At 43.3% G+C, this 11,711-nt stretch overlaps 1 protein-coding gene and 1 long non-coding RNA gene across 4 annotated transcripts; one reads left to right on the top strand and one right to left on the bottom strand.

Moving 5' to 3' along the window:
- Positions 1–613: 613 nt before the first annotated feature.
- nicn1 (nicolin 1) lies at positions 614–8,606 on the bottom strand. 3 transcript variants are annotated; one of them, XM_086118328.1, is made up of 7 exons: positions 7,842–8,606; positions 6,720–6,882; positions 6,286–6,468; positions 6,087–6,200; positions 5,919–5,987; positions 5,559–5,666; positions 614–1,003 (listed from the first exon to the last, which is right to left on the bottom strand). In XM_086118328.1, the coding sequence occupies exons 2-7, from the start codon at positions 6,867–6,869 to the stop codon at positions 902–904; spliced, it is 726 nt and encodes a 241-aa protein (XP_085974454.1). In that variant the 5' UTR covers positions 6,870–6,882; positions 7,842–8,606; the 3' UTR covers positions 614–901. The 3 variants fall into 3 exon arrangements, with proteins under 3 accessions (XP_085974454.1, XP_085974456.1, XP_085974455.1); XM_086118330.1 differs by lacking the exon at positions 614–1,003 and adding an exon at positions 4,770–4,918 and having other exon boundaries at positions 7,842–8,173; XM_086118329.1 differs by lacking the exon at positions 614–1,003 and having other exon boundaries at positions 4,950–5,666; positions 7,842–8,600.
- Positions 8,607–9,667: 1,061 nt separating this feature from the next.
- Positions 9,668–11,359, top strand: LOC147201663 (uncharacterized). The gene is made up of 3 exons (XR_015101657.1): positions 9,668–9,782; positions 10,983–11,059; positions 11,264–11,359. It is a non-coding gene; the product is annotated as an uncharacterized LOC147201663 (long non-coding RNA).
- The last annotated feature ends 352 nt before the right edge of the window (positions 11,360–11,711 follow it).

Here is an 11,711-nt window from a genome sequence, read left to right as displayed (position 1 = left end):
GTAAGGCATTTTTAGCCCAAAAAAACGACCATGTATTGCAGGGCGTTTTTAGCCCAAAAAACGACCATGTATATATAGTAAGGCATTTTTAGCCCCAAAAAACGACCATGTATAGCACGGCGTTTTTGGCCGAAAAAAAAACGGCCAAAAATCCCTTACTATATATTCGTTTTTTTGGGGCTAAAAACGCCGTGCTATACATGGTCGTTTTTTTCGGCTAAAAACGCCTTACTATACATGGTCTTTTTTTTCGGCCAAAAATGCCTTACTATACATCGTCGTTTTTTTCGGCTAAAAAAAGCTTACTATACATGGTCGTTTTTTTTGGGCTAAAAACGCCTGACTAGACATTGGTCGTTTTTTTCGGCTAAAAACGGCTTACTATACATGGTCGTTTTTTGTGGCCAAAAACGCAAATGTCTTGTTGTGACTTAGATGGCTGATAACATTTCAGTCACAAAAGGACATTTCTATCAATTCAAGTGGAAGGGTTGCCAAACTTTGGCACCCAATGACAACAACCCTTCCACTTGAATTGGTTGAAATGTCCTGTTGTGATTGAGATGGTCAGATGACATATCCCCTTTCTCCGACAGGAACTGGTGGAGAAGATCGAAGCCAAGAAAGCTGCACAAGAGCAAGAAATGACAACACAGAGAGAATTAAGAGTATCATGACTTTTAATGTGTTGTATTGATCCTTTAAAAAAAAAAAAAAAAGTGTTTTATGCTGTCATTTATACATTTGAGTGTGATGCTGGGCTGGCTCCGTGGCCCACTGGTGAGTGCGTTGGAGTGCGAACGCAGAGGTCCAGGGTTCAAATCCAGCTCCGGCCTGTCGCGCTTGCGTGTTCTCTTCTTGCTGGCATGGGTGTTGTCCGCCCATCCTCCCATCCATTTTCTCATCCCCTTGTCCTCACAAGTGTCGGGGTCGGGGGGTGTGCTGGAGCCTCCCCCGGCTGTCTTCGGGCCATCGGCAGAAGGGAGGGGGCACCCTCACCCGGCTGACAGGCAATCAAGAAAACCATTTGCGCCGTTTTTTTTCCGGCGAAAAACGCCTTACTATATACAGTACATGGTCGATTTTTTCGGCTAAAAACGCCTTACTATACATGGTCATTTTTTTGGGCTAAAAACGGCTTACTATATATACATGGTTATTTTTTTTGGGCTAAAAACGCCGTGCTATACATGGTCGTTTTTTTCGGCTAAAAAGGCCTTACTATACATGGTCGTTTTTTTCGGCCAAAAATGCCTTACTATACATGGTCGTTTTTTGGGGGCTAAAAATGCCTTACTATACATGGTCGGTTTTTTTCGGCCAAAAACGCCGTGCTATACATGGTCGTTTTTTTCGGCTAAAAACGCCTTACTATACATGGTCTTTTTTTTTTCGGCTAAAAACGCCGTGTTATACATGGTCGTTTTTTGGGGGCTAAAAATGCCTTACTATACATGGTCGTTTTTTTTTCGGCCAAAAACGCCGTGCTATACATGGTCGTTTTTTTCGGCTAAAAACGCCTTACTATACATGGTCGTTTTTTTTCGGCCAAAAACGCCGTGCTATACATGGTCGTTTTTTTCGGCTAAAAACGCCTTACTATACATGGTCATTTTTTTTCAGTTAAAAACGCCTTGCTATACATGGTCGTTTTTTTTCGGCCAAAAACGCCGTGCTATACATGGTCGTTTTTTTTAGCTAAAAACGCCTTACTATACATGGTCATTTTTTTTTTCGGCTAAAAACGCCGTGTTATACATGGTCGTTTTTTTCGGCTAAAAACGCCTTACTATACATGGTCGTTTTTTTTCGGCCAAAAACGCCGTGCTATACATGGTCGTTTTTTTCGGCTAAAAACGCCTTACTATACATGGTCATTTTTTTTCAGTTAAAAACGCCTTGCTATACATGGTCGTTTTTTTTCGGCCAAAAACGCCGTGCTATACATGGTCGTTTTTTTTAGCTAAAAACGCCTTACTATACATGGTCATTTTTTTTTTCGGCTAAAAACGCCGTGTTATACATGGTCGTTTTTTTCGGCTAAAAACGCCTTACTATACATGGTCATTTTTTTTTCGGCTAAAAACGCCGTGTTATACATGGTCGTTTTTTGGGGGCTAAAAATGCCTTACTATACATGGTCGGTTTTTTTCGGCCAAAAACGCCGTGCTATACATGGTCGTTTTTTTCGGCTAAAAACGCCTTACTATACATGGTCTTTTTTTTTTCGGCTAAAAACGCCGTGTTATACATGGTCATTTTTTGGGGGCTAAAAATGCCTTACTATACATGGTCGTTTTTTTTTCGGCCAAAAACGCCGTGCTATACATGGTCGTTTTTTTCGGCTAAAAACGCCTTACTATACATGGTCGTTTTTTTTCGGCCAAAAACGCCGTGCTATACATGGTCGTTTTTTTCGGCTAAAAACGCCTTACTATACATGGTCATTTTTTTTCAGTTAAAAACGCCTTGCTATACATGGTCGTTTTTTTTCGGCCAAAAACGCCGTGCTATACATGGTCGTTTTTTTTAGCTAAAAACGCCTTACTATACATGGTCATTTTTTTTTTCGGCTAAAAACGCCGTGTTATACATGGTCGTTTTTTTCGGCTAAAAACGCCTTACTATACATGGTCATTTTTTTTTCGGCTAAAAACGCCGTGTTATACATGGTCGTTTTTTTCGGCTAAAAACGCCTTACTATACATGGTCGTTTTTTTTCGGCCAAAAATGCCTTACTATAGATGGTCGTTTTTTTTCGGCTAAAAATGCCGTGTTATACATGGTCGTTTTTTTCGGCTAAAAACGGCGTGCTATACATGGTCGTTTTTTTCGGCTAAAAACGCCTTACTATACATGGTCATTTTTTTTCAGTTAAAAACGCCTTGCTATACATGGTCGTTTTTTTTCGGCCGAAAACGCCGTGCTATACATGGTCGTTTTTTTTAGCTAAAAACGCCTTACTATACATGGTCATTTTTTTTTCCGGCTAAAAACGCCGTGTTATACATGGTCGTTTTTTTCGGCTAAAAACGCCTTACTATACATGGTCATTTTTTTTCCGGCTAAAAACGCCGTGTTATACATGGTCGTTTTTTTCGGCTAAAAACGCCTTACTATACATGGTCGTTTTTTTTCGGCCAAAAATGCCTTACTATACATGGTCGTTTTTTGGGGGCTAAAAATGCCTTACTATACATGGTCGTTTTTTTCAGCTCAAAACACCTTACTATACATGGTAGTTTTTTTCAATTAAAAACGCCTTACTATACATGTTCAGGGTTTTTTGGGCTAAAAACGCCTTACTATATATACAGTACATGGTCGTTTTTTTCGGCTCAAAACACCTTACTACACATGGTCGTTTTTTTTCGGCTAAAAACGCCTTATTATACATGGTTGTTTTTTTCGGCTAAAAACTCCTTACTATACTGTACATGGTTGTTTTTTTTCGTTGAAAAACACCTTACTACACATGGTCGTTTTTTTTCGGCTAAAAACGCCTTATTATACATGGTTGTTTTTTTCGGCTAAAAACTCCTTACTATACTGTACATGGTTGTTTTTTTTCGTTGAAAAACACCTTACTATACATGGTCGTTTTTTTGGGTTAAAACGCCTTACTATCCATGGTCTTACTCAATTCAAAAACAAAATCTGACGTTGAAAAAAACATCGTTTTGTATTTGTAAGACTGAATATGAAAATAAACAGAATATAATTTTCAGTGAGGATCAAATACAGTTTCAAAGAAGAAAAAGTCTATCGTTTCAAATTCAGATTGTACAATTCAGATTCAGTTATTCAATATGATTCAGAGTAAAATATACAAATCCATCGATTATCCGAGCCACTGACCTTCAATTCGCGTAATTCAAATTCAGTATAAACTATTTAAAAGTTATTCACGTTTAGTTTTTGGTGGCAAATATTCCGCCCCACAGCGTCACACCTAGTTTAGTTTTGGTTGTAAAGTATCCTAGAGTGTCTTGAAAGACGCTTAAAAATGAAATGTATTATTATTATTATTATAAGAAATTTCAGGGGTTATTTTTACTGACCATTCATTGTTCATCACATGTACAAATGTTTGTTTTCCTAACACGCTGTCCATTCTTGTTTTCTTACAGCCGCTGTGAGACCTAACAGCCTAACATCTTGGGCCTCAGACCAGGAAATTGATGTCACAATCTAAAGATGGCTACATCTGGCTCCTGATCGGGATGGTGACAGGAAGGAGAGCATGAGAAGAAACGAGGACATGGAGAGCGCAACAATTTGATGGACAGAAAAATACCGTTCAAGAGTAAGCTGCATTCCAATTTGGACTTTGTGTTCACTGTTAAATAAAGAAAAGTGCATTTTTCCAGTGTATGCGGAGTTATATGTGAGGTTCACAAATTATGACAATAAACATATTTTTATAACAGTCGTTTTTGAGACTTTTTTTTAATGTGGGTCAAATATGGCTCATGAGAGATGTGGCTTAGTTGAGGTTGATATCAGGAACCTGTTCTGGCCCAGCGTCCGGTCGGAGTAGGGCCAGATTTGGTTTTACAATATGGCTCAGATCTGGCCCACATCATGGATGCCAGACATGGGCCACTGCAGGACCGTCATTCATTGAGGTATGTGGGCCGAGTGTACGTGCCGTGTCTGCCCCAGAGCTGGGCCAGACCAATTTTGCTGACTGGGTATTTTAGTCCGCAAACTGAGGAATTGTGCGGATGAAAGTTTGAGATGGCGGCGAAAAAAAATTCACAAAGGTCTACTAATTACGACATTTAAGAAATAGGAAAGACACCTTGAAGTCACCCTAAAATATGACATGAAACAGGAGCTCAACATCATAAATTCATACGAGAACAAGTCTGTTTTAAGTCAGAGATAATAAATTAATGTCGTAACAGCCATCCACCTGCAAAAAAAAAACAAAAACAAAAAAACTAACATTCAGGCATATTATTAAATATTTTTACACAATCAACTAAAAAGGTGTCTTATATTTTCAATCATTATTTAATTAACATACGAGTTTAATAATAATTTTGGAAAATACAAATAGGGTGTCAGAAAAAGTAGGTTTACAACTTTGATTTTTTATTTTATTTTTTTTCCACTGACTGTTAATGGAAAATAAGGAAAGTCAAGAGACTGAATTCCAAAGCATTATGAGACAGGTACCGAGGAAGGAAGGAAGCAATGAAGGAGATACCCGTCAATGTCATGAAAAGATTTCTGCAAAGTGTATATCTACTTATGTTAAGGTGAAGTGAGGAGCTTCCTTCAGGAAAATGTGGTGCTTTTTTTTTTTACCTTGTGGAATCTTGGTACCAATGAACTAAGATGAAGTAAGTTGAAGATAAGACAAAAGTGCAGTTGCACTTTTGCTGCCATTTTGTCATCGATAGTGAAATCATAAAATTTTGGGGTGTCAGTTAGTGGCAAATTTTGGCTCTGGGCGGCAGGTCAAGGTCCTTGTCTCCCACTAATAGTGAGGCTTCACTCTATATATGATGAAAAATATATCTGCTTGTGCGTGCATGCGCTGTACGTACGTCAAAGCGGCCGACAGAGGCGGCGTGGCTCTGACTGCTCTGCATGACTTGGCTCAAGGCCCACATCTGCTGAAGTCGGCATGACACGGACGCGACGTCCAGTGGGTCCTGCGGGGGGGCACACAAGATCTCACATACAGTTTACGACTTTTACTTGCACCTTGAAGCTAATCACTCAGTGCCCTGAGCATCTGCCTCTCTTGCCGTATGGCCGAGTCGGCCCTGCTGGCAACGCATGTACACCCGCGGAAAAAAAAAATGGGCCGGGCGACAGCTAGTGACGGTAAAACTCAGACGCTGCCACACTCATGGGTCAAGGTACCCCCGAATATGCAAAGGGTCTGGATTTCTCCAACGTACCTGCGTAGGCAGCTGTCGCTCAACAAGGTTCAAAGCCAACAGCCAATCAGAGAGCTCCTTGTCAGGCTCCTGCAACATGATGACATCATCATGATCTTCCTAGCTGAGCTCCCATGAAGCATTTTGGTGCCGTCCACCCCAAAAACCATCGATACGGCCTTTACGTACGGGTTGCATGCGAGGGAAAATGCGCACGTCCTGCACGCTGAAGGTCAACCAGGCGGACGAAGGCTGCTTGAGGATCAGCCGGACAGACGACACGCCATCCGGCTCTACCTGCATCTGAACGCAAAGGCAACACCACGGCGATGCGTCACCAGCACTGACTGATGGAACAGGTCGACACAAATACGGTATGCGTGCTCACCTGCTTCCTGTCAATGCTGTAGTAGTCCTGAGCACCCGCCTCCGTGTGCGGGTTGGTCATGAGGGGGCGGTCCCGGAGGGCTGTGCACCATTTAGCCGCCGCCCCCTCCTGGCCGGGGCTCCGCCTCTGCAGCCTCACGCTGACCAGGGCCGTGTAGAAATTCTTAAAGGTGATCGTCTCAATCTGATGACATTATCCACGTTATTTTTCCTATCAGTCTGATGATATCGTATTGGTCTCAGTCAGTCTGATAAGATCACAGAGATCTAACAATAACCTTGGCGCGTAATGCCGCCTTCTCGCTGTAGCAAGAAATGAAGCTCATAGGTTGTTTTTTAGACGCTAGTGGATGACGACACGTTGTTCATCTCAACCTGATGACATCATCAACTGTGAACATTAGTCTCCATGTGACGATATCGTCAGAGACTTACATTGACGGTTTTCCCCGGGGGCAGGGCGACATCGATCACGCACACACCCGAGCAACATCCCTGCGTTTTGCTGTCTCCGCCTCCAAAGTGAAGCAACACCGGCGGCTTCAGTGTGCAGGCCACGCCCTTGGTGACATCATCAGCGCTCATCTTTGACTGCTCACTATCACAATTATATTCATAGTGGCACAAAAATATTCATGTGTGACACAAACACATTTTCATTCAAGTCGCTATTCCGTGAGTTATTGAGACAAGATTTGGAAGCGACTTAGTTAATTATCATTCCAATTGATTAGTTGGACTTTTAGTGTAGACTTGGTCATCAATTATCGCAAGTAATTGGTGTTGATGTTAGACTGCCTGAAATATTGTTCATGTTCAGCATGTATATAGTACGGCAGATTCATGTGAGTTAGGGTGTTAAAGAAATGATATTTCAGGATCGGATCATGACTTGCTGTAACGTTTCGTTCATTTCGATGTCTGTCCATCCATCCATCCATTTTCCGAACCGCTTGATCCTCACTAGGGTCGCGGGGGGTGCTGGAGCCTATCCCAGCCATCTCCGGGCAGTAGGCGGGGGACACCCTGAATCAGTTGCCAGCCAATCGCAGGGCACACAGAGACGAACAACCATCCACGCCCACACTCACACCTAGGGACAATTTCAGAGCGTCCAATCAGCCTGACATGCACGTTTTTGGAATGTGGGAGGAAACCGGAGCACCCGGAGAAAACCCACGCAGGCCCGGGGAGAACATGCAAACTCCACACAGGGAGGCCGGAGCTGGAATCGAACCCGGTACCTCTGCACTGTGAAGCCGACGTGCTAACCACTGGACTACCGGGCCGCCCATTTCGATGTCTGGTGCTAAGCATTTTGCATGGTTGCACACAAATGGAACACTAGTCATATTTTTATTACCATTGCACATGACACGCAATACAACGAAACACTTCCTCTATTGCGGATCGACATTTTGCGATTTGTTTGTGATCACTTCAACAATTCCTGTTCCTAAGTGCTAATAGCATCTCGCCGTCATTACGCCACCGACGCTACATTGGCGTAATCGTACGTGTCGTTGTTGTTGTTGTTCGGACTGAAAAAGTACGTACTCAAGTCTCCTCCCGCGCGTGTTGGACGACTTTGGACCTTCAGAAAGCGCTCGTCAAAAGAGAGACGCTAGCTAGCGGCCGTTAGCATGCTAACGACCACAGAGTAGACCACACACACGGCCTTACTTCCGGTCTTGTGTAACCATGGTGACCGAGGCTCAGCCTCCAAACGCTCCAATAATTTTGAACATTAAGTGGTTTATAATATAAGGAGGGTTTTTAACATAATTGAAGTTACATTCATTCAAAATAAATCCATAACTGATGTATGGCTAAATAATAAGAATGGACAAGTTAGTTCAGCATGCATCCAGCAGAGGGTAGCCTTGTCTCGTGCCAGGCTTCCATCACGTGGACCGCAAACGGAAAAGGATGCGACTCGTGTTGTCATGGCAACCAAATCAAAACTCTCGCAACAGTTGATCAACTTGTGCGGTTTCTACTGTAACGTTTGTGCCATCTAGTCCCGAGCAATGCTTTTCAATTTTTTTCACAAGGCGTACCATCCGACAGTATATTTCGCTCTTCACATACCACCATAATGACAAATAATAGAAAACAGTCACATAGTCGGTCCAGCGCAGGTGTTCCTCAAAAAACGAGCTTTTTGGTTTGTTTGATTGTTCTTGGCAGCCACTGTAAGACAGTTTGAACATTAACACTGTGCTTAAACAAATATGAAGAACAAAACTAATTATTCCATTAAATCGTACATTAAATGCTTCTATATAGTTTCCCAAATGCATACTTAAAATGTGCATCAACTGTACTAAAAGGTTAAATACTAAATACAAAACTGTTTTAGGGAGTGATCTTTTGCCTACCACTAGATGAAGCCCACGTAGCACAAGTGCTACTAAACGCACACGTTTTGAATCACTATTCTAAAGTACAGGTCAAGTCTACTGTACATGCGTTATGGTTGTTGTGTTCTTGTTGTTCCGTGTTTTTGTTGCTGCGTCGTGGTGTTGTCTAAATTAGCTGCTATGCTAGCTGCTATGTTACCATAAGCTGGCTGTTGATTTAATGTCATCACACTGGGAAACTGATATGTCACCATATGCTGCTGTCACTCACCAAGTTTTATCTGTGTGTGTGTGTGTGTGTGTGTGTGTGTGTTCTCTGTTGTTTCAGCAGCTTCCCTTCACATGAATCCAAATGATATCACGTATGTGCACACAAGCGCACACACACACACACACACACACACACACACATACACACGCACACACACACACACACAGACCTAAGGAAGGAGGTGGGGCATGCTGGCAGGAAGACAAGACCTTATAAGGCATGAATGGTCTGGAGGAAGGCCCTGGGAGGGGATGGAAGGATGTGGTGTGAAGAGGTCACAGTCAAGAGAAGTGAAGGAGCTACTCGTGTTGGCACCAGCATTAGCAGGACAGACAAGAAGCTTAAAAACGAAAGAAATAATTTGAATAATAATGATGATGTTGATGTGATGATGACAAAAGTAACCACTACAATAATGATAATAATAATAATAACAACAATAATAATAATAATAATGATGAGGATGAGGATGATGATTGGGCAACATTTTTTTTTCTTTGGCCACTCCCATTATTGGAAGCTTTTGGACAACAGATTACAACGCAAATATGTTTCTGTACAGTTTTTAAGTTTTTTTAAGTTTTTGTCATGGCTTTAGTTCAGGTCAACAGTAGTCAGTAATGACTCTTTTGGCACCTGCGCATAGCCAAAACGTCTGCCCCCTCCCAACCCTATTGTTTACAAAGTAATAAGAAAGGCCCATAACTCAAATAGTACCCAGCATGCTCCACTTATTGCTACTTGGAGAAAGCAGGTCATATGACTCAATGATGGATGGTCTCGTGGTTCAACCCCCCTACCCCCCAGACCTGTGTGTGTGTGCATGTGTGTGTGTGTGTTTGAAGATGGAGGAGCTTCCAGAAGGTACAGCTGTAGCAGATGTGCATGCATTGTGTTATGCTAATCTATATTAGCATTGTGTTGTGCTCATTTGCTACTCCATTCGTTTGTATTCATGAGCACCCTGCTAATCAGCGCGCTTGCTCTCACTTGATTATTTACTTGTTTCATTCTCCCTCTTCTTCTTCCTCACTTCCTGCCATTCTTTGTCTCTCTTGTCCTCTTTGTTTTCACAAGGAGCGTGCGCATGTGTGCCTGTGTATGCGTGTGTGTTAGAAAGTGGAGAACATTCCTGAGCATTCACACAAAAGGCAGCGCTCCATTAATCTGACAGACTGTTGGGGGTTTAGCACGCATGCACGTATGCGCACACAACACACACACACACACACACATACATGGGGGATGAAGGAGTGAGTGAAGAAGAAATATTCTGCAGGTCAGGACTCGCTAGCATAGATGATGACTATTGCTTTGTGGAAACAATGGAAAAAGTGTCTGCGCGTGTCTCTATGTGTGTGTCTGTGGGTGTGAGTGTTTGTGGCTGCCTGTGCGTTTACATGTGTGTGTGTGTGTGTGTGTGCGAGAGAGCGAGAGAGAGAGAGAGAGAGAGAGATTTTGAATGAACGTTGTAGCCGTGTTACCCTGGCAACACCAGCATGTTGCCCTTGGTTGACCTTGGCTGCGGAATGTGTGTGCTTTGTGTGAGAGTCAAAGGTCACACTCAGAACCTGTGAGACCATCACCTATCAGGTCAGGGTCAAAGGTCATTACACAAAACACTAAGCACTCGGTGGATTAAAGCGTCTCTGAAAATCTCAGCCTACGCACACACACACACACACAGACACACGCACACACAAACAGATGTAATTTTCGGATTCTGCAGCCCAAAACCACACCAAAAGTGTTAAAATATCTTTTTTAGGTTTTTGGCCCAGTGTAATAACAAAACTGAAAACTAAGATCGAAACAGGCTTCAGAATATATTTCCTGCGAGCGATGAGGTTATGTTATTCCCTGGCTCGTTTGTTGTCTATTAATGCTACTAAAAACAGGTTAGCGGCTAAAGTAAGCGTGCCCCTTGGCCCCCCCATCTCCTGTAGCAGCCATGTTGGGTCAGAGCGATCAGTCAAGTGTAACCAGAGAAACGGAATGCACCCCAAAGCTCCAAACGCTTGAAGCAGTGTCCCCATCCTCCATTTTGTGTGTTTCTATTTATAGCCCGTCTATCGCCGGCCAGGCGACTGATGAAGGGACGGACAGACGGACAGACAGCTGATAAGTGTAAAAATAAACAGGTAAGGGGGAGGGGGAGGGGAGGGACCAGGGGTGGTCTCTGTCATGACAACAGAAGACAAAAGTAGAAATCTATGTGTGTGTGTGTGTGTGCGTGTGTGTGTGTGTGTGTGTGTGTGTGTGTGTGTGCGCGCGCGTGAATTGGGCTGAGTGTGAATCTTGTTTGTGTTTTGTGAGGTGAGCATTGTTTTGAAATGTCCGTGTAGGCCGGCCGAGGCGAGAAGAATCCGGCTGGTCCTCACGTGGGCCTGCTCAGGTGGCAAGAGTTGAACATTTTCCAAGTGACAAGGAGGACAGCTCAGAGATTGTGCAGACGTCCGTGCAGTCTGACCAAATTTGTGTGACTGTGTGTGTGTGTGTTTGCGTGAGGCTGTGATTGTGAGAGTTGCATGTACATGTGCGCATGTATGTAGGAGGTGTGTGTGCGCGTGCGTGCACGGCAGGGACAATAATATGTCGTAAAGGATCCGTCCGCCAGGCTGGGAGGCGTTTACGATGTCAGCTCTTTTCTTTGATGCGAGCAGAAGAACAGATGTTCCTCAAGTTGCCGCCTCTAGGCTGAGGGGGGGTCAGGTGGTGGGCATAGCTTTCGGGGCGGGGGGCACCGGGTGTCGGGGGTCAATAAAGAAGAGCCGAGGGTCGGGAAGAAAAGGA

Source organism: Hippocampus guttulatus, chromosome 8 (genome assembly GCF_054856545.1).
Source record: "Hippocampus guttulatus isolate MCC_2025c chromosome 8, RoL_Hgut_1.0, whole genome shotgun sequence".
Classification (NCBI taxonomy): Eukaryota; Metazoa; Chordata; class Actinopteri; order Syngnathiformes; family Syngnathidae; genus Hippocampus; species Hippocampus guttulatus.
This window is presented reverse-complemented; position numbering and strand designations above follow the sequence as displayed.

What these genes read in the sequence shown, in the direction of transcription:
- nicn1 (XM_086118328.1), bottom strand. Translation starts at nt 6,869, where the DNA reads ATGAGCGCTGATGATGTCACCAAGGGCGTGGCCTGCACACTGAAGCCG. An exon ending in ACAGCATTGACAGGAAGCAG is followed by an intron (nt 6,201 to 6,285) that starts GTGAGCACGCAT and finishes CTTTGCGTTCAG; the next exon opens with ATGCAGGTAGAGCCGGATGG. An exon ending in AGCGACAGCTGCCTACGCAG is followed by an intron (nt 5,667 to 5,918) that starts GTACGTTGGAGA and finishes GCCCCCCCGCAG; the next exon opens with GACCCACTGGACGTCGCGTC.